This window comes from Ctenopharyngodon idella, chromosome 20 (genome assembly GCF_019924925.1).
Source record: "Ctenopharyngodon idella isolate HZGC_01 chromosome 20, HZGC01, whole genome shotgun sequence".
NCBI classification, from domain to species: domain Eukaryota; kingdom Metazoa; phylum Chordata; class Actinopteri; order Cypriniformes; family Xenocyprididae; genus Ctenopharyngodon; species Ctenopharyngodon idella.
Window position 1 is genome coordinate 19897240 of NC_067239.1, and position 23057 is coordinate 19920296.

At 34.7% G+C, this 23057-nt stretch overlaps 2 protein-coding genes across 2 annotated transcripts in view; one reads left to right on the plus strand and one right to left on the minus strand.

The window, feature by feature from the left end:
• cpsf3 (cleavage and polyadenylation specific factor 3) overlaps window positions 1-1528 on the minus strand; it is an 11179-nt gene extending 9651 nt beyond the window's left edge. The window contains exons 1-6 of the mRNA XM_051876457.1: window positions 1303-1528; window positions 1047-1110; window positions 874-971; window positions 666-794; window positions 385-562; window positions 214-303 (exon numbers count right to left, since the gene is read on the minus strand). Coding sequence (XP_051732417.1) covers window positions 214-303; window positions 385-562; window positions 666-794; window positions 874-971; window positions 1047-1110; window positions 1303-1373 — 630 coding nt within the window. The 5' untranslated portion in view covers window positions 1374-1528. The remainder of the gene's footprint in view (window positions 1-213; window positions 304-384; window positions 563-665; window positions 795-873; window positions 972-1046; window positions 1111-1302) is intronic.
• Window positions 1529-1973: 445 nt separating this feature from the next.
• On the plus strand, window positions 1974-22685 carry asap2b (ArfGAP with SH3 domain, ankyrin repeat and PH domain 2b). Its single transcript, XM_051876453.1, is given in 29 exon segments — window positions 1974-2408; window positions 7309-7381; window positions 9746-9891; window positions 10042-10116; window positions 10325-10374; window positions 10761-10890; window positions 11533-11618; window positions 11719-11794; window positions 11902-11988; window positions 12086-12189; window positions 12311-12380; window positions 13202-13289; window positions 13426-13474; window positions 14507-14673; window positions 15315-15448; window positions 15527-15621; window positions 15831-16020; window positions 17561-17646; window positions 17767-17882; window positions 18193-18260; window positions 18426-18533; window positions 19005-19242; window positions 19373-19465; window positions 21228-21391; window positions 21393-21487; window positions 21601-21674; window positions 21756-21829; window positions 21951-22070; window positions 22161-22685. Coding segments are annotated over 29 exon segments (3057 nt in total). The 5' UTR covers window positions 1974-2282; the 3' UTR covers window positions 22236-22685.
• The last annotated feature ends 372 nt before the right edge of the window (window positions 22686-23057 follow it).

Consider the following 23057-nt stretch of genomic DNA (forward strand, 5'->3'; position numbering starts at 1 on the left):
TATATATATACACACACACACACACACACATTACAACAAAAAAGTTATATTAAATATCTGGCACATATAAAAATATGTTACATAAAAACGTTATCGTTATTTATTTGCTAAAAATAAAATGTACAATTTTTTTGTGGTGTGACCAGACAAAAAACCCCATTGTTGAGCCCTGGAGAAAGAAATAATATTTCCAGCATAAACTGTAGTACATACTGTGATGAGAATATCTGGTTTGACGCTGGGAATCTCAGCTGCCATGAGATGTCTGTCTTCTTGACGTGAGAAATCTCCTGTGTACAGTAGCTGAAGAGAACGACCGTGATCATTATCAGAAACTGTGTGTGAAGGTAAGTGAGCACCTTTGAATGAATAAACTACACCTACCTTCACTCCTGCAATCTCAATCATGAACATGGCTGCTCCCAAAACATGACCTGCATGGTAACACCAAAACTTGATGCCGGCCACCTCTTTCACTTCATGGAAGTTGATGGTCTCGATCTTGTCCATGCTTTCTTCTAAATCGGTCTCTGTGTACAGCATGTCATCCGCTGAGATGTTGCTACAGACACAAGGAAACATGAGGATATGTTAGAGAGCTGGCTCTTTATAAAACCTTCAAAGTGCACATTTTTTATAAAAAATTTTCAAGAGCTTTAGTGTACCTGACTTTCACATAGTCTGAAAGCAACCAGCGATAAATGGCTTTGGTGGCGTGAGTCATGAAAGTCCTCCCTTTAAAACTTGTCTTCTGTAAAAACCATGGCAAGGCTCCACAATGATCCAAGTGAAAACTGGCAGAGAAAAAGAGAAGGTCAGCAGATGTTTGAATGTCACTGACTTGATATATTTCGTTCAAAGAATGGGACTCACTGGCTGATGAGAAGCAGGTCAATCTCAGCTGGGTCTATCAGATCAATGTAAGGCAATGCATCCATGCCCTCCAGTCCAGGGTGGATGCCACAGTCCAGCTGCAAAGACATGGCATGTCAGAACACATCTGTCAAATCCATCAGGAGTAGGACAGACCGCAAAGCTGTGCTTACCATGATTTTACGGCCCTTGAACTCTAGGATGATACAAGACCTGCCCACCTCTTGACCAGCTCCTCTGTTTAATCACAGTAAGAAAGAGCAATAGTTACAGTACTCAGAAAAAGAATTAACACAGGTGCGAATTAATCTCACTTTGATCCTGTTAGGTATGATGTTTATCAACTGAAAACTGTAAGTCAAACAGTCACCAAAACATTTGGCGCGGAATATAACTACAATGAGAAGAGTCTGAATGAACTGAACTCACAGTGGTCTTATGAGAAGCTGATCGCTCTCTTCTGCAGGCACTGGCACATCCGCTTTACGTTTTGTAGCCATGCTTGTGATGCTTTTTATACTTAACTAAAAATTACTTATTCCATATTCACCGATACTTCTAATAATAAAAGACAACTTTCATGCGCAGCACTAAGAACCCATGGACATGAGACAAGTAGTTCCGGTGTAGTCACGAGTCAAAATAAAAGTCTGAAATAAAAATAAAGAAACATAATAAAGGTTGTAAAAAGCAGATAGTTAAATAAAAAGAAAATAAAAAATAAATAAAGTGGAAAAAATAAAGAAATGTATTATATATATATATAATTTCTTTATTGTTTTCTTACACAATATATATTATATATTATACATCTCCATTTGTACTGTGAGATAAAAAATGTTAAGAATGAATCAAGATGAGATATTGTTTCCGAAATTAAATAATTAACTTTATATTGTTACTGCACTGTAAAATTAAAAATTACATCTGAAAAGTTAAAAGCGTATCTTTTTTTCTAACATTATTTCAGCTTTATGGCTTAGCTCTTCAGGTTTCCAGCGTTAGGTTTCGTCCCTCAACTCCAATTGGACAGCAAGGTCGGGAGGTTCTCTCTCATTGGCAGTCTGGATATGATTGACGGGTGATATAATTCCGCCTACAAATCATGTAAAGTAAACTTCTACTGTACAGGTACAATGGGTGGAATCCAGAAGTGTTGATCTGGTCAGCTGCGCGTGTGATGGATCTGTTTAACTCTCCTGTTCAAAGACGAATTTACTTCTCATTGCTTCTTTTTCTTTTTAACCTGTTTGGACTTCCATTCGGAACTTTTTAAACTAAACACTTTAAGGAATGACTAATACGGACTGAGTTTGATTCGGGTTGTGTGCGGTCTTTTAGTAAAGTACAACTTTAAACGAACTTTATGTTTCTTATCTTGGATATAGTGTTGATTTAAGGGAATAATCATGCCTGATCAAGTGACAGTTACGGAGTTTATGGACATTACCAATGAGGATTATAAAGCGCCAACAACATCAGTGTTCTTTTCACGCATGACCCACTGTAGGAATACAGTTGCCACTTTGGAAGAGGTAAGACACCTTTACAGTTGTCAATAATACGGATGTACCGTATAACAATTTACAGACTAACGCGAAGTGCACAATACACATTTCTATTCTGTAGCTACTGTAGAAAGTCTGCGGTCTAACCTCATATTATTGGTTCCCTTTAGTATATACTATAAAATAGTCTATTTTACAAAATGAGCCTGGAAAAGGAGGACTTCCTTCTTGTAGCACTAAAGCTCAGCGTATCCCCTGTTGGAAGTGAACCTCGCCCATGTTCAGCTTTCTCATGGGTTAATGTAGCTTCTTATCGCAGTGTTATGAAATAAATAGACTAGTCTGTTATGTTGACACCACTCTTAACTTATTAACAGTTTTAGTCTCAAAGTCAGTAATACAGTGGACACATAATGGTTCTGATATCACATACATCTACCACAATTTGTTCATATTGCAGATTTTATGCAACCATTTAAAAAGACCTGTTCCTGTCTGAGGTAACAAAGCTGTCATTAACAAATACAGATATTACAGAAATGAGACAAACATAAAAAGATGGTGGAATATTTGACTAGGCTAAAATGATAAACATTTAACACTATTCACAAGATCCCACTAATAAAAATAAAGAAAGTGTCATGGCATTGGTATGGACACATATCTAAAACAGTTCTTTGGAGTGCCATATGAATGAAAGTAGCATGATTGTGCCATACTTTACCATGGTACTGCCATAATACACTGTAAAAAAAAATTAAGGTTGAGAAAACTCAACAACTTGAGATAACTAGCTTTAGGAGAATTTTGAGTATACTCAACTTATGGAAAAATTATTGCATTAACAGTTAAAGGTGGTCTAGGCTTTCATTAAACATAATACGTTTTATATTGATCCAAGTTCACTGAGCTTGCATTTTACGTTAAGCTGAGCATTCACTTTACAGACAGTAATAGTGATGTATAACTTTCTTTCTTTGTCTAACTTGTTTTGGTCTGTTCAGCAAACTGAAGAAGTTATGTGGAGTTACTTATTCACCGAAACAAGTTATACATACTCCTTTAAATACTCCTTGAAACTGAAGAGAACATTAGTCACTCAAACAGTGACTTAATACATAACTTTACAACAAAATATAATCAAAAACACTACATAGAGCTAAAACATCTATTAATTCCGAATAACAAAAATATATGTTATCATAAGTCCACAAAACACAAAATATTCAAGCACATCTTCAGTGATCAAACTGAGCATGCTCAGCAGCTTTTTAATTGGACCCTTAAAATTTACATTGTAAGTTATTGCTGTGTAATATTTTAAGTTGCTTAAGCTAAATTGGCTAAAATGCACTTACATTTTTATTTAATCTGCATTTCATAGTTTAAAATTGTTTAAATTGATTTGGATGTTGAATTTTTTTGTTGTGTGCAAGGGTTGACCTGCATGATACCATTCATTTCAGATGTCAGTGTCATCTTGGTGGGTGTTAGTCCACGTGATAGTTACTGTAAATCATATATATTTTTTATAATTAGAAGGTAAAAATAGAAATGTTGAACTTACATTGTAATCAATTTGTGTATTCACTTTTTATAGTATACTACTTACTTCTAAGAACAGAAACCACCATGTATGTTCTGTATTCTGTAAGTTTTGCATTAGTTTCAAAATTGCAGTGACTTCTTCAAAGGACATTTGAAAGAGCTTAGTTTGTGAGAATCGTACTGAACTCTGGTTGAAAAGACCAAGCTGAACTTTACTGATGTCTAAGATTGTGCAGTCATTCTGAAGAAACTCTGCAGCTCTTCCTCTTTTATTGAGATACATGCATTCTGACTCTAAACTTGAACTGAGGATACTGACCTCTGATGAAGGGGGAAAAGTCATTCAGTCATTACTGATGACAAAGAATCAGTATGTTGATTTTGACCCCTCTCAAAAAAATCTCTTCATTTCAAGGTGATTTTTTTGAAAGCAGGCATGAGTAAAAATTCACTGCCCCGGGCTCTTAGAGGAACTGGCGTCTTCATGTGACTGGGATACATAGAGGGAGACTCTCTTTATGAGTTGCCCTTTGCCCACTACCCCATTTCCATTTAGCCTCAATGGAGGAAGTAACTGAGGTAAACAGATGTTCATGGTTTATGTAAACGCTGGACTTGGATCTTGTGCAAATTTCTTTATGCACAAATTTGCTTATCTATACAAAGCAGCCACCACATGTATGTTGAGACATATAGTGATGTCAAGTGATAGCGTTATTTAGTCAAACCCTTCAAATATTTGGATATGCTCATTCTGTGTACCATGAGGGCTGCGTACACCCACAAATACCATAAAAATGGCAGTTAGTATACTTTTTCCGGTTGTTTCCGGCTCTTCCATCTCTGTGCGTGGTGTCCTGCTGAGACTTGCCTTTGATGAAAACCCCAGTGCAGTTAATATCTCTCATCTCTTTCTCACCCTTTCTGTTCTCTCTTTCTTTCTCTTCATCTTTTCTCAATCCTTAAGGCTAAGGCGGGATGGCTGTCCCACTTCTTGTCCCAGCTTGTCCCGTCTAAACTCTTTCTTGTGCACACACGTTCTATATCTTTTTTTATGTGTCTGCAGCAGCCCTGATGGTCACTCTCTGTTGTGAACCAGTGAGCTCAGATTGTACTGTTCTGACATACAAAGCCAATTTCGCGCTTGAACAGACATCAGAACCTAGAGATGTAAAAAAAAGGGATGTATAGTAGGACTGTTCTTCTTATTGAATTCTATTGTAATTTTTATACTTGAATATTTTGTACTTTAGTATTATTGAAACTCAGTTGTTCAGTTACATTTCCAAGAAAAAAATAGTTTTTACTATTTTATGTAAAAGGAACCAAATGCATTTTTTAGCAAGTCATCTTGACAGTCTTTCCTATTTATGTCCATTTTGCTGAGCTTACAAATGGATCAAAATAAAGTCCAGGCTGAACTTGTATAGCCAATGATAGTTTCTTATAAAATAATATTACTTCATTATATAAAAATAGCCTTATTGGAACATAACTACAATCATTTTTCCTTCTTGTGAAAAGACATCTCCACATTGATAAAACTTTGGTTAAACAGTTTACTTTACAGTTTGTGTATGAATGTTAGTTGATTCCAGTTAGTTCAGAGTTAGTTCAGTCCATTTCTGACACTAAGAAATTTTACTTCGAAACACAATTAAATATGGAAACACTTTTTTATTATGATTGGATTATGTTATAATATAATAATATTGATATGTAAAATGAGTAAAATGCTTACAGACAGTATTCATATTTTCAAGTATATTTTCTCAGTATTTTAGATTAAATGTGACCATGTCGAAAACTTACTAACTTATTAAATAGATTTACACTACTGATAAAAAATTTTGATTTTTAAATGTTTTTCAAAGTCTCTTTCATGCTCTATTTTATGCTAAACAAGACTATACACTCTAAAAACGAAACAAATTTACAAGGTAAAATACCATTTTCCATTGAAATTTATTCTGGGTAATATTATTAGTCGTTTTCGAGAAAGTAACCTAGGCTACTTTCTCAAAACTAAATCAAATCAAATCAAAAATCAAACAAATATTACCCAGAATGCATTGTTTTTACGATATATTATTTCTGTACAATGCATTCTGTATATTACATTGCATTGTGGGTAATAATATTTGTCGTTTTCGAGAAAGTAGCCTATAGGCCTCTTTTCTTAAAATGACAAATATTACCCAGAATGCATTGTTTTATGGTATATGACTGTTTCAGTGGAAAATGGTATTTTACTGTGTAAATTTGTTTCTTTTTTTTTTACAGTGTACTTATTTGATGAAAAAATACAGTAATATTGTGAAATATTATTACTATTTAAAATAACAGTTTTCTATTTCAATATATTTTAAAATGTAATTTATTCCTGTGATGGCAAAGCTACATTACTCCAGTGTTCAGTGTCACATGATCCTTCAGAAAATAAATAATTCTAATATGCTTATTTGGTGCTCAAGAAAGATTTCTTCTTATTATCAATGTTGAAAACACTACTTTTGCTACTTAATATTTTTGTGGAAGCCATGATACATTTTTTTTTTCAGGATTCTTTCATGAATAAGTATTTCAAAAGAACACAATTTATTTGAACTATAAATCTTTTGTTGCATTATAATTGTCTTCACTGTCACTTTTGATCAATTTAATGTGTCTTTGCTGAATAAAAGTATTAATTTCTTTTAAAAAATCATACTGATTCCAAATTTCTGAACAGTAATATATGCCACTGATGGTTAAATGCTCCTAATGCTCAGTGCCAGACTGAAAGTCGGTAATGTATGAGTGTTGTCAGCTTTGGCAGGCACCAGGCTTATCCCCCGTCAGATGGTTTTGTCTTGGTGTCGTACCAGACATGACTCCTGCATAAACACAGATTTTAGGCCACAAGTCTGTCTACTTCACTCGGCTCTTTTTGTGCAAAATTCCCAGAGTGTGATTCAGCGTGAGTGATGGGTGGCTAAGTTACATGCTATCTGAGTACGTCTGGATGTAAAAGCATTGTGTTGTGCGTGTGAGAGGGAAGTATAAACCACACTGTACAAAACTAGGTTACAAATATTTTTACATTTGTTATTATAGTTTGACCTACTTTATTCAGAATAAAGTATTGGTTGTGCTTATTAGGCAATAGAATTTTATGCCCCATTTTAAAGCACTGTAATACATTTTAGGGCCTTTAAGTAAAGATGCAGCTCCTTGTTGGTGCAGTTTATTCCTGTGTATTTCCTGTGGAAATAAACCAATTTGTCTCATACATTTTTTCATATTTTTTCACCACATAATTATCATTCTGTGTGTATTCAGAACTTGTCCATTCAGCATAAAAAATCCCTCTAAGAACATGTTTCATTTTGTTTTGCAGGCATTGGATCTGGACCGCAGTGTACTGCACAAAATGAAGAAGTCAGTCAAAGCCATAAACAGCTCTGGTTTGAGTGAGTATTACAAACTACAAAGCTACTTGAAGGCAAGCCTGCAAGGTTAGCAAAAAATGGGTAACGTCTGCTAACACTGTGGTACGCACTGCGGTAGGCTTCACTGGCGACTACACTGAATAAAAAGCTTTTGTGGGAAAAAGCCTTATCATTTAATGAATCGACAGCCCATCGGCTAATCTTCAACATGTTTGCTCTTAAACATTCATTTTGGATTGATCTATCTTTAGAGTTTTTACTGAAAAAATGCTGTTTTATAAGAAAAGTCACAGACAATTGCGCGACAGGTATGATTCAGTTTACGGCACTTCTGATTAATTTCTATGGTATCCACAAACAGTGATTGACTGTCGCACAACTCTGAACGAAATTCAATGACGTCAAGGCTGTAATGTGATTGGTTATCAGCACACGTGATCCAGGTTAGCCGTTACGCTTTCTCCAATGGTATAGCCTCGGACCCTCATATCTCCCAATAATAAGACCATATCAAAAATCACCATTTGCCTCTCAGCTTTAAAGTCCCCCTGTAGTCAATAATTTTATCACTTAAAACTCATCTTTGATCAAAAAAATTACATATTTAAAAATTTTTTTCCTGTGAAAAAAAAAATCTTAATGCCTTAGTTCACCCAAAAATTTAAATTCTGTCATTAATTACTCACCCTCATTTTGTTTCACACCCGTAAGACCTTCGTTCATCTTCGGAACACAAATTAAGATATTTTTGATAAAATCCATTGACAACAAGATAATTAACATTTTCAATGCCCAGAAAGCTACTAAAGATATATTTAAAACAGTTCATGTGACTACAGTGCTTCAACCTTAATGTTATGAAGCGACGAGAATACTTTTTGTGCGCCAAAAAAAAAAAAAAAACGACTTTATTCAACAATATCTAGTGATGGGCGATTATAAAACACTGCTTCATGAAGCTTTGAAGCTTTACGAATCTTTTGTTTCGAATCAGTGGTTCGGAGCGTGTATCAAACTGCCAAAGTCACGCCCCCCCCAGTGGTGAACCATTGAAACGAAGCATTGTTTACTGAAATCACGTGACTTTGGCAGTTTGAGTGTTATTCTATAGTCTTTGAATATGCTCACCAGTTCATTTTTGAAAAGAGTTTTTGAACAAAGAAATGTGCAATTGTTCTGGTAACCTTATTTATCTAAACAATATCATATGATATATAACAATAGCCTGGACAAAGCTTTTGGTCTCATATTATACAGTGTGATTCAAGTCATTGTTACTCTAGTAGTGAGCAGGTTTTGTACTCTACGTCACACATTCCTCTCATTCTTACCAGGAACACCGATACCTGTTCTAGCAAGAACCTGCTTATTTCCCCTCTCTTTTTCTTTTTTTTTCTTAATCCTGTGTTCCATTTACAAGTTTACAGCCAGATGATTACATAGTTATTCTTTAAATCTACAAATAAATAAATATAATAAGAATCTCAGAGCTGGTGGGTTATCATAGACCTTAACTAATCTACCTGTTCTGTATACATACTGTGTCCGCATGAAATCAAAATAACCCCTATTTACTTTGTTAGTGGACATTACTTGTCACATTACACAACCTAGCACTGAGAGTGCTGGGACACACTCACACACACTCCTTTGGCCATATCCAATCCATCTAACCTGCGTGTCTTTGGACTGTGCGGGGGAAACCGGAGGACCCGGAGGAAACCCACACTGACACAGGGAGAACATGCAAACTCTACACAGAAAGGACTCCTGGCTCAGCCGGGGCTTCCGTGGAACTACCTGCAGTGAGGCGACAGTTCTACGTTCAGCTTAGACTTGCTCAGCTCAGGGTGTTATATTTTTAATCATATGCTAAAGCAAGGCAAGGCAGGGCACGTTTATTTATACAGCCCATTTCATACACAATGGCATTTCAAAGTGCTTTACTCAGCCATGATAAAGAAAAAGAAATAAAAGACTCACAAAACTCATTTATTTAATAATTTAATAATAAATATTAAATTAGCCGTAATTCCTTCTTCGTGAAATGCCTCTAGTGAAGGAAGCAGACTTTGTGAGCACATTGTTTCCTCTTTATAGTAATCCAGATCTGCACAATACCTGGGAGTGGCTACTAAGCTATTTTCTACAGCACTCTGGTCATAAACTAGGAAGTATGTTCTTTTGCAAGCGGTAGGACTGGAAAAGGCCCACGTGACAAGAGTTTGCTCATGCCCACATGAAACAGTGTGATAAGGTCAAGCAAAGTGTATTAAAAACAAATGAGCTTTATAAGGCAACTTTTGGAAAATGCATGAAGTATCCTTGACCACAAACATTATAATGAGGAAGGTAAATGAACAGACTGTTTCTGTGTGTTTTTAGCTCACGTAGAGAATGAGGAGCAGTACATCCAGGCACTGGAGAGGTTTACAGATAACTCTGTGTACAAGGACGATCCTGATATGCCCGATCACTTCCTCAAATTTGCTTGTTTCACCAAGGAGCTCACTGGTCTCTTTAAGAACTTGGTGAGCTAGTCTCCGACATCCATATACTGCTGATCATTTCATGAGACACTGTGGGTTTACATGTAGAGTGTTTTTACACACTAACATGTAATTATATACAGACTATATACTTCATGTTGAATCTTCTCATATCTCTTTTTGTGCCCACAGCTGCAGAACATGAATAACATCATCACTTTCCCACTAGACAGCCTGCTGAAGGGAGACCTCAAAGGAGTAAAAGGGGTATGCAGTGTAGTGGGAATATACATACATATATATATATATATAAATATAAAATCTTAATGACCCAAACTACTGTGTATATATAGGCTCTACATAAATATCTTTCATATAAATACAATGATCATGGTGGTCTGTGTAAGTGTTTATGGAATTATTTGACCTTTAAATCTCTTGATATGTTAACTATATTCTCATTTGATTTTTGCAGGATTTGAAAAAGCCTTTTGATAAAGCATGGAAGGATTACGAAACTAAACTGTAAGCACCTATTAATATCTCAGAATAAATATAAACAGTGAAATGTTCTTTTAGATATTCCAGTACTTTAAAGCATGATGCAGAAAAGGAATCACATTGACTGCAGAGTTTTAATGATTGTAGATCAGTTTATTTGGATCCATTATACAGAGGAAGGGGAGGTCTATTTATTTCAGATGTTTGAGCATAATTCCTGGGCCTGTAGCATATCTGAAGAGCTTATCGCAATCTGGGGCCATACCTTAAGTAAACATCAGCATCAGCATTTATGGTTTGTTTGTGGATTCTGAGCATTTTGAGGCATTGATGAAAGAGTAATGTTTGTGCATGGTCAAGTATATACACTATTTTTTTTTTTCATGTTAATGCACTAAATTTCTTCACAGGAACAAGATTGAGAAAGAAAAACGGGAACATGCTAAACAGCATGGTCTGATCAGAACAGAGATCAGCGGAGGAGAGATCGCGGAAGAGATGGAGAAAGAGAGACGCCTCTTTCAGCTTCAGATGTGTGAAGTAAGGAATGTGGTTCATATACAGAAAACGTCAGCAGGGGAATTCCTTTTTTTTTCTTGAGTTGGCTGCAGTGGTGGTCCACTTCTTACCCCAAGTGATATAAGAAATATATATATGTCACATCACATGGTGACATATATATAAAACGGTTTTAGTACACACCTTCCAGCCAATCAGAATCCAGTATTCAGACAGACCATGGTATAAACCAAAACAGAGTGGAAGAACTGGCAAATATGGTGCCGTCCATGAGGATGAGATGCTCTATAGTACTTAAAGCAGCTGGTGCCCATATATATTTGGGTCAATACATTTTTTATTAAGAAATTAATACTTTTATTCAGCAAGGGTGCAATAAATTAATCAAAAGTCACAGTAGAGACATTTGTTACAAAATATTTCTATTTCAAATCAATTCTGTTTATTTGAACTTCAAATAATCCTGAAAAAAAATGTATCATGGTTTCCACAGAATTATTTGAATGTTAGTGTCATTACTGAGCAAATTTGTAACTGATCTTGTCAGCCAATAATCATCATTATTTTCATGACTTTAGCAATTAGTTTATAGCTTATGGTCTGATAGAAAGCAATTGAAACGATTGTTTCGTGCTGAAGTGTTTGATGTGTTTTGTTTTGCAGTATCTCATTAAAGTGAATGAAATTAAAGTCAAGAAGGGGGTTGACCTGCTCCAAAATCTCATCAAATACTTTCATGCTCAGTGCAAGTATGTTTATTTATAATATTATATAATGTTATATATCCCGGTAACAAATTTTTTTAATTTTTAAATGAGTCTTGACTGCATATTTCCTATTTCTCCACAGTTTCTTTCAGGATGGGTTAAAAATTGTGGACACTCTAAAACCTTCCATGGAAAAACTTGCCACAGACTTGACCGCAGTGCGTTTTTTGAAATGACTGTCTGCTCTTTTGAAGGTGTATTTTTTTTGTTTGAAGGCAAAATAGTTTATTTCTTGTTTTTGTTATTGTTTATGTGTGAATTACAGAACAAGCAGACACAAGATGCAGAAAGGAAACAGCTGATGCAGCTGAGAGATATTCTCAAATCTGCCCTGCAGTCAGAGTGTAAGGAGGTGAGCCATTTTCAAATGATTGGAAACTATGATTGATAGGAAGATTTCTTAATTTCTGTGGTAACTCTTGTTGTTTTGTTTGTTTGTGTGGTGAAAGGACCCTCAGTCAAAGCAGAGTGCTGGCTATAGTCTTCACCAACTGCAGGGCAATAAAGCTCATGGCACTGAGCGCTCTGGGATGCTTCTCAAACGCAGTGAGGGGTGAGTTTGTCTGGTGCTTTAACGATATTCACATGCATTATAAGTCCAGCATGACTTTTTTTTTTAGGGCATTGAATGTTCTGTAAAGTTTGTGTGATAAAGGCTTCTCTCCACATTACAGACTGAGGAAGGTTTGGCAGAAAAGGAAGTGCTCTGTGAAAAATGGATTATTGACTATTTCTCATGGAACGGTAGGGGAACGAAACAGGCACTTTGTTCTAGAACTGTTTTCAGAATTATGTTTTAGTTTTACAAGCTTTCCTCCACCATTTTACAGCAGATTAAATGAAGGAGAAACACATGAGTTTGAGAACAACAATGTATGGGAAGAGATCATAATCTCAAAATAGCATTTAGTGGTATAATTTGAGAAAATAACTCTGTAGATGCATATCAGAATATATCCAAGGTGCATATATCGTCTTTTTACATCATAGAAGAATGATTCCTTTCTCTTCATGGGTGTTTTTTTTCTTCTCCAGATATTTAAGTAACAATAATTTTTTTTCATAAAGATCTGCCAATGAATATATTATGTAATATAGTTTGTTCATATATTAATGAAAGTTACTTTTATACAGATTATAATATATATTTATATTATTATATTATATATTTTTAATTTATATATATATATATATATATAAAAATAATTGTATAAATATATATGTAAATATATTAATTAAATATATTTAATATTAATATGTATATAATTTTAATAAATAGAATTACTATGAGTTGAATAGATTGTATAGAGTAGAATTATAATAAAATTATATTAAGTAGAATATATTATAATTTTTAAAATAGAATTTGTGAACAATATGTAAATATGCTTATTAAATATATTTATTATACAACATATGTTTATTAATATTTATATCATTTTAATACATGTAGAATAAAATCTGTATAGCCCATTTGAGATGGTATTGCCATTAGAGGGTAATAAATCCCTAAATGGTCCTGTATTTTCTCTCTCTCTCTTGCTCTATCTCTCGTTCTCTTACAGGCCAATACACCACCAGCAAACCTGAACCTCTTAACCTGCCAAGTGAAGCGTAACCCAGATGAGAAAAAATGCTTTGATCTTATATCACGTAATATACTTTTACTACAAGCACAGTCACAGCACAATACAGTCATAAATCCAGAGCCACTATTCTCAGAGTCTGTCATGGCTCATATGGTTGGTTGATCATCTTTATTTGCTTACTGGTCTCTTCCATCTTCTAGACGACAGAACGTATCACTTCCAGACAGAGGACGAGGCAGAGTGTCAAATGTGAGTGTGTGTGTGCTCATATGATAAGAGATTTTACATTATATATATATATATATATATATATATATGGATCATTGACTAATAAGGTTTTTAAAAGTGTAAAAAAAACATAATAGAGAACGTCAGCAGGGGAAAAAGTCATTCTGTTTAACCAAAATTTCTGTTTTACCGAATGACACTTTTGGTTATACCGAATGACGATATTTTCAAACAATGCTAACAGGCTGATATTTAGCTAGCTAGCTAGTAAGCTTGCTAGCAAAAGGACAATCAAACCTTTTCTATTTGGTACAAGTTTTTAAAATATTAAAATATCTTCCATGTTTTATAGTGGTTGTACCGAATGACCTGATATTTAAGGACATGCGTATGAGCAAGTGAAAACATGAATTTTTCAAATAGTTAAGAGAGAGTTAGCTTTGCTTCACGACCATGTAGTCCTTTGCAGGTATTTGAATGATGTCACATCCTGTCACATGATATTGACCGCATAACTTGATCCAAAATTATTCCTTTATATTGGTTAATCCGAATGACATCAATGAAATTCATTTTTCTGGACATTCTTTCTCATAATAAAGCAACGACTTCTACACATAATTTAAATACCATTTTGCGCTATGTTGAAATATGTTATAAAATCATGCCAGAATAAAAAATATATACATTCATTACATTTTAAGATATTTTAATCACAAATGAAATGGCTGTATTGGCCTTTGGACAGTTAAACCAAAATACCTTTATATGTAGCAAAATATAAGTAAAACCTTTTGGATTCAATAAAAGAGATCTAATTGGACTGCCTTACATACTTTGGATGTCATATCTTTGTTTTTTTATTATTATTATAAAAACTTTGGACAAAAAAATGACTCGTCATATAATATATATATATAATAATAATACATGTATATGTGTATATATATATATATATATATAAACTATATATATATATATATATATATATATGAATGTAATTATTATGTCCATCACCTCTATCTTTTCATCATTTGTATCTCTCTATTTCAGATGGGTGTCTGTGCTCCAGAATAGTAAAGAGGAGGCCCTGAACAACGCCTTTAAGGATGATCAGAACGAGGGCGAGAACAACATTGTACGGGAGCTGACTAAGGCCATTGTGGGAGAAGTGAAGAAGATGAGCGGCAATGATGTGTGCTGTGACTGTGGAGCTTCCAGTAAGCAATACAGGAGTGATGTAACCTAGTGGTTAAGGTGGATTTATCACTGTGCACTTTTTTTTTTTTTTTTTTAGAATTTTTTGAATTTAAATGTATACACTAAAAAATGTTTGGGGTCTGAAAAAATGTTTCCACTGTTTCCACAAAAAATAGGCAGCACAACTATTTTCAACATTGCAGCCTTAGTAAGCATATAGATATCACCTATTTTTGCCGTAGTATGTATCATTCACAAAACAAAACAATGAGGCTTTTTATTAGGGTGGCAGGATTAACAGAAATATTCAAAGTGCTAAATGCTAAAATAATACAACTATAAATAATTTATTCAGAAACAGCATAATTTAACATTTTCTCTACAAAAATAAGCTGGTTAAATCAAACGAGCTACTGAATTGTTTTCCGCTTGATTTGCACAAACTAAAATAGATATTTTAGAGAGCATGATTATTGCCTCAGATCGTACTGCTTTTTTAAAATGAAAATTGGCACCCTGTGTTTCCTGTTTTGCATCTGGCCTTTCAACTTCTCTTTGTACATTGTATGAAACATAGACATCCCAGTAGAACTTGTTTTATTGTTATTTAGATCAAAGTATTTATGATATGTCAGTTGCTTTTCATTTGTTGTCACTGCAGATCCAACATGGCTCTCCACGAACCTAGGTGTGTTGATTTGCATCGAATGCTCTGGAATCCACCGGGAAATGGGGGTCCACTACTCCAGAATACAGTCTCTGACACTGGATGTCTTGGGCACGTCTGAACTCTTGGTAAATTCTTGGACAATTTGGTCCTTGTTTAGCAGGAATTGCAAAAATACAGGTTGTGACGTATTAAATGTGTTGCAGCTTGCTAACAGCATAGGCAATGCTGGATTCAACGAAATCATGGAGGCAAACCTGTCAGCAGAGGAGATCCCCAAACCCAACCCTTCTAGTGACATGTGAGTGACAGATCTGTTTTATTGACAGCTATTTTTTTCTTTCGTGAAATTTTTCATTCATTATACATGTTTTATAGTAATAATAATATATCTTTATTTAGATATTACATATTATATTTTGAGTCCCAGATTTCTGCAAAAAGCACTACACATTTTTTAGTCTACACATCATAAATCTCATTACATTTTCTCTCTCAATTGTCCTTCAGGCAGGTGCGAAAAGACTTCATCACAGCCAAATACACAGAGAAGCGTTTCGCTCAGCGGAAGTATGCAGATAACGCAGCCCGGCTGCATGCACTGTATGACGCGGTAAAGTCCCGGGACATCTTCTCTTTGATCCAGGTATACGCTGAAGGATTGGACCTGATGGAGACCATTCATCAGACTAACCAACATGTGAGTCGTTGTGCTTTGTCTTTCTATTGAGTTCTACTGAGGGGCTGCTCGCAAAAACAGCATCTAACACCACACGTGTAGTCCAATTCACAAACAAATGACTCGTTAACGTATGCGATTCATTTTATCAGTTTAACGTGTTAAAAAATATTTAACACAATTAACACAACATCCACTTTTTCCGTCATAATTTCGTTAGCGTTACATTATATGATCACGCTCTTATTCACGCAAATGTTTTTAAACCATTCAAGCGCCACGAGACAAACGAGAACGTGCTGTCTGTGAATGTCGTGTCTGTGTGACACATACAACGCGTGCACAGAAAGACATGCGCCAGTATCAAGTTCTCTTTCGCGCTTGAACAAATAACAATACAGAATTATATTAAAATGCCCGTTTTGTCGAGTATCCTCATAAGAGCAGTCTTAAATGAGTTTAATAACATCTTAAATGAACTTAAAGAGTTGTGAGAAAACGAGATGCGCGTCAGATCCGTGTCATGTTCGGCAGCGACAGGTCTTTAAGTGACAGCAGCCTAATAAATCAGTTGCTGTGATGTCTGTCATTAATGTTAAGCAAAGAGCAAATGTAACAGAAAATTGTAGCTTTAATAGGATTAATCTATATTTCATTTATAATTTATGCAGTGAAGACTGTAAAGTGTTTGATACTTTTATTCAATATTTCCCACCTGTTAGACAGGTAGGAAGGCCACAGGTAAATATGACATTTATTATAATGGGTTTATGTGAAGATTTTTAAGTTCACCGTTTAAGTTTCGCCTAATAAATTTTGAAATTGATAGCTTTCAGTTATACTGTAATGCTGAATGTCTATCATTAATGTTTAAAATAAATCAATTTCATTGAGACATCAGTACCAGTATTAGTATGTGATACTAGCCTTTGTTCATAAAAAGATATCATTAAAGAAATATTTTAAAAAATACACTGTCTTTAAATTGTTTCTACATTAATTTGGAGAGTAACTGTGAAATTATTACAATATAAAAACATTAAAAACTCCAGTGTTATGTTCAATGTTTTTAATCATGATTATTTACAGAAAAATTGTGTGATAAATTAGTTAATTTTTTTAATTGATTGACAGCACAAATATATATATATATATATATATATATATAGTCAAATCAAAATTTATTCAGACACCTTCAACATTTCACACAATATCTCAGTTTATTTGCTATAGTTTAAAAAATATGACAAGAACTCAGAGTTAAACTGTGTCAGAAAAAAATAATTTTAATTATGTCAGATAACACTTAAGCAAAACATGGTCAGGTCAAAGTGTCTGAATAATTTTTGGTCCCAAATGTTTAATAATTTTACTGGTAGTCCACTGTATGAATAATTTTTGGGTATAATATGTCACAGTTTACTTTATTTTGCTATCCTCACTTACATAAATGAACTATAGTGTCCTGCACCCACTAGTAAAAAAATATAAAAAATTGTATCTAGTGTCTGAATAATTTTTGGTTTGACTGTACATATATAATTCTGCCTTTCACTTACAGGAACCAGGTGAGACAGCGCTACATCTAGCAGTACGAATGGTGGACCGGAACTCACTCCATATTGTGGACTTCCTTGTACAGAACAGGTGCTCTGCTGATGCTCTGTACTGCAGCTAAAAGTATTAATACTATTAACACATGGATTTGACATATTATGAAGACATTTTCCATGTCCAATATGTGTGTGCATGTGTTTGTGTATGCAGTGGGAGTTTAGACAAGCAGACTGCCAAAGGAAGCACAGCACTGCACTACTGCTGCTTGACTGACAATAGTGAATGTATGAAGCTGCTGCTGCGGGGAAAAGCATCTGTCACCATTAGTAAGAGTTCATATAATCTGCTGCTTTGACCTCAGGAATTCAAACTACACAAAAAATTAATTTAAAAAATCTAAATAATAAATAGATCGATAGATAGATAGAAAAATATTTTAATGCAGAGAAATTCTGCATTGTTATACTTATATTTTTTTAAATAAATTAATATTGCAAGTCATTTATTACTAGTATTTTATATAAACTAAAAAGTGTTTAAAATATTCTTTCTTTGGTCATGTCTGAAAACGAGAAAAAAGTGTCTGAAAAAAAAAAAAAAAACTTTAGGGGAAAAATAAATGTGATTTTCTTGCAGCTAATGATGCAGGAGAGACTCCTCTGGATCTGGCACAGCGTCTCAGATACTCAAAATGCGAGGAGCTGGTGGGTATATTTGTTATCTTGAGTGCAGTTTTTAATGCCAGCAGAAATTCTTAAGTGCTGCATTTTGCTTTGTTCTTTTCTTGAGAGCAAGTTCATGGTCTTGCCTGAGATGATGTTCAAGCAAGTTCCTCTCCAATGTGTTCTTCTGTGTTGTGTGATTGACAGCTGACTCAGGCGCAGACAGGGAAGTTTAATGTCCATGTGCATGTGGAATATGACTGGCGTCTGCATAATGATGACCTAGATGAGAGCGAGGATGAGATGGAGGACAAGGTTAACATGCTTTTCATGTACACAAAAGATTAGTTTTACTATCTTTAAGATACAGTGTATTCAGCAAGGATGCATTAAATTGTTCAGAAATGACAGTAAAGACATTTATAATGTTACCAAAGAATCTGCTGTACATTTGAACATTTTTATTTATCAAAGTATCCTGAAATAATGGAAAAAAGTGGAAAAAATATTAAGCAGCACAACTGTTTTCAACATTGAAAATAAGGAATGTTTCTTGAGCAGCAAATCATCATATTAGAATGATTTCTGAAGGAACATGTGACACTGAAGACTAGAGTAATGATGCTGAAAATTCAGCTTTGCCATTACAGGAATAAATTACATTTTAAAATATATTCAAATAGAAATCAATTCTTTAAAATTGTAATAATATTTCAAAATATTGTTTTACTGTATTCTTGATCAAATACATGCAAATAAATCCATGCCATTGATTTTGGGTTTCAGCCTATTCCCATCAGGCGTGAGGAGCGTCCAATAAGCTGTTTTGTTCCAGGCAGTGGCCCCATGATGCCCAACATGAGCGCTCTGGCACGGGACGTGGCTAACGTGGTCAATAACAAGCAGAGGGCTTTCATTCCTAGCATGATCTGCAACGAGACTTACGGCACCATGCTTGATATTAGCCCACCACCATTGGGTTTACCTGGTATTCCTCTTCTACCCCCTCGTACCTTAGGAAGAGGTGAGTAGAATTCAGGCCTAGTGAGTTGAGGTTTTTCTGGTAGTAAATTCTGATTCTTGTAGCTTGCCTACAAATGTAGATTCAGTAAACACTTATTAATTGCATATATTATGTGTGTTTGTGATGTCAGGGTGGAGTCCTCCCATGGAGATGGCTGGGAGGCAGAGATCATGTTCAGACCCTTCAAACCCGCAGGCTCCAGAAAGTAACAACTCAGTATATGGTGAGTCTGACCTCACTAGAGCCTGACACCCATTTCTATAAATATAAAAAATTTTATATACATAAAATATAAGTATATAAAAAAATCTTATGCTCACCAAGGCTACATTTATTTGATCAAAAATACAATAAATAGTATCATTTTGAGATATTATTACAATTTAAAATAACATTTTCTATCTTAATATATTTTAAAATGTAATTTATTCCTGTGATGGCATTACTTCAGTCTTCAGTGTCACATGATCCTTCAGAAATTATTCTGCTGATTTGTGAACATATCTTATTATTATCATTGTTGAAAACAGGTGCTGTTTAATATTTTTGTGGAAACCCTAATAAATGGTTTTTTTTTTTTCTTTCAGGATTCTTTGATTAATAGAAATCATTTGAAATCAAAATCTTTTATAACATTATAAATGTCTTTACTGTCAGTTTAAGTTCAGTGCATTCTTGCTGATTAAAATGTATTCTTTTTTTTAAAAAAAAAAAAAAAAAAAAAAAATGTAATGACCCCAAATGTTTTTTTGGTAAAACTTTGAAAAAAGGATTCATCTGTCAACGTTAGTTAACAAACTAAAAATGAACAATACTTTTACTGCATTTATTAGTTAGTTAATGTACTGTGAACTAACATGAACTTTTTTATTAACTAACATTAACAAAGGTTAATAAATTGCTTTAAAAAATATATTATTCATTGTTAGTTTATGTTAGTTTATGCATTAAAGGGTTAGTTCACCCAAAAATGAAAATTCTGTCATTTATTACTCACCCTCATGTTGTTCCACACCTGTAAGACCTTCGTTCATCTTCGGAACACAAATTAAGATATTTTTGATAAAATCCGATGGCTCAGAGAGGCCTGCATCGGCAGCAATAACACTCCCTTTTTCAATGACCAGAAAGGTACTAAAAACATATTTAAAACAGTTCATGTGACTACAGTCACTCAACCGTAATATTATAAAGCGACAAGAATACTTTTTGTGCGCCAAAAATAACAAAATAGTGACTTTATTCAACAATATCTAGTGATGGGCGATTTCAAAACACTGCTTCATGAAGCTTCGAAGCTTTACGAATCTTTTGTTTTGAATCAGTGGTTCAGAGCACGTATCAAACTGCCAAAGTCACATGAACCATTGAAGTTTCAAAACACTTATGACGTATCGAAGCCTTGTTTACTGAAATCGTGATTTTGATGCTCTGAACCATTGATTCGAAACAAAAGATTCGTAAAGCTTTGAAGCTTCATGAAGCATCGTTTTGAAATCGCCCATCACTAGATATTGTGGAATAAAGTCGCTATTTTGTTATTTTTGGCACACAAAGTATTCTAGTCGCTTTATAATATTAAGGTTGAACCACTGTAGTCACATGAACGTTTTAAATATGTTTTTAGTAGCTTTCTGTGCATTGAATTTGTGTTCCGAAGATGAACGAAGGTCTTACGGGTGTGGAACGACATGAGGGTGAGTAATTAATGACAGAATTTTCATTTTTGGGTGAACTAACCCTTTAACTAATGATAAGAAATGAGACCTTATTGTAAAGTGTTTTTTTTTTTTTTTTTTTTTAACATGGTAGCTGGTTTGTTGCTCCATAATGCTCTACCAGATCTACCTGCTGGTCAATTAAACAATTAAAACCATCTTAGACCAACTAGAAACCATGATCCAAAAACCAAACTGGTTTTTGCAGGTTTTTCTTGCAGGCAGATGCATAAGTCATTAGCATAACAGGTCTTGTCTCTCCTATAGTTCTCCCCCCTGCTCCGCCTCCTCCTCCTGCTGCCAAGAGACCACCGCCTCCAGATCCAAAGGCAACTCTTCCCCAAGTTCCTCCGATTCCACCTGCACCCTCCGCACCCCCAGCTATACCGCCCGTCCCAGTTAGACCAGTGTCCATAGTGCCACCTGCTCCAGGTGTTGCCCACTTCATTTTTAAATAAACCCCCACCTCCACCTGTACCCACACTGCCAAAAGCCCCTGCACCCAAGCCATTGAAATCCCCTTCTAGGTAAGATGTCACCTCTCAGCTTCATTATAAATGAATCTTAAAGAGATTTCAGCTGTTGGTTTTGTAGCATTGTCTGCATTATGTCAGCTGCACTGTTCTGTGTATTTCTTCAGGGATACTGTTGGTCCATTTAGCAAAGATGTAAATAAAGCTTCACTCAGTGTCCCCCGACAAAGTGATAAAACAGGTTAATATAATAATATTTATATACATGATAATTATAAACTAAAGCCAAGAAATGAAGTCTAAATGAAATGGTTTCCTCCAGACTCTGGGCCACCATCTGCCTCTGCACCAGCTCCTGTTCCTGTTCCTGCCCCCAAACCCAGAACGGCCCCACCTGTAAGTCACCGTTTAAACATTAAAATTACAATTCTTTCTTTAAAATAAACGCCACTTGATATTTTGTTACCATACACATTATTTACATGTAAATGTCAAAACTAAAACATTTTCTTTTCAGAAACAGAGACCTAAGAGGGTAAAGGCCATATATAACTGCAAGGCTGATAACGCAGATGAACTGACCTTCTCAGAAGGAGAGGTGATAATAGTAGATGGAGAGGAGGACAAGGAGTGGTGGGTGAGTATAAAGTCATACTTTCACAGTGCATGCACAGATCAGCTGACTGAATCATGTGTGATCTTGATGGCTCTTCCACGTGTCCTACAGGTGGGCCACATTGACGGGGAGCCGACCAGGAAGGGCGTTTTTCCTGTCTCGTTTGTTCACTTCATCACTGACTGATGTCATACACTGGTCTTTTACTACGATCACACACTCAGACTTTTTGTAACAAAAACCTGAGACCACTGATTATTTAACAATGGATTCGCCAACTGGCCATGTTTACGGCTGAATGGTGGCATACGGGACATTTACAAACATAAGACCTCAGGAAATGTTTCATTTTTTTTATCATTTATTCTGATTACAAGTGCAATTACCTCTAACTTTAATGCAGAAATCTTGTATGTACTGCGACGAGCGCTATGCATAATACGGGGACCGTTTGTTTTTATAAAGCGTAATATGTTTGGATCCTTAATCTCATCTTTATAGAGCTTTTTGTCTATATCAGATATCAGTTGCAGAGCAACTCTTATTTTGCATAAAGTGACATGTTAAACCATGTAGCTTGTATACAAGTTATGTTCCCGAACAAGCCATTAAACCTTTTACTCTGTGCATTTAAAAGACTGGTTATGTTTTCAGCACTAGAGATAATTTTTTACAAAAATAACAAAAATGTCAAAGTAGTGGCTTTGAAACAGTTCACAGTAATGATATACATTTTAATAGTTATACTACCACTGAAAAGTTGAAACCATTTTCTACTTTAATATATTTTAAAATGTCATTTATTCCTGTGATGGCAAAGCTGAATTTTCAGCAGGCATTACTCCAGTCTTCAGAAATCATTCTAATATGCTGATTTTATGCTCAATAAATAGTTCTCATTATTATCAATGTTGAAAACAGTTTATTAGCTTTTTAATATATTTGTGGAAACTGTGATCATTTTTTTCAGGATTCTTTAATGAACAGAAAGTAAAAAAAAAAAAAAAA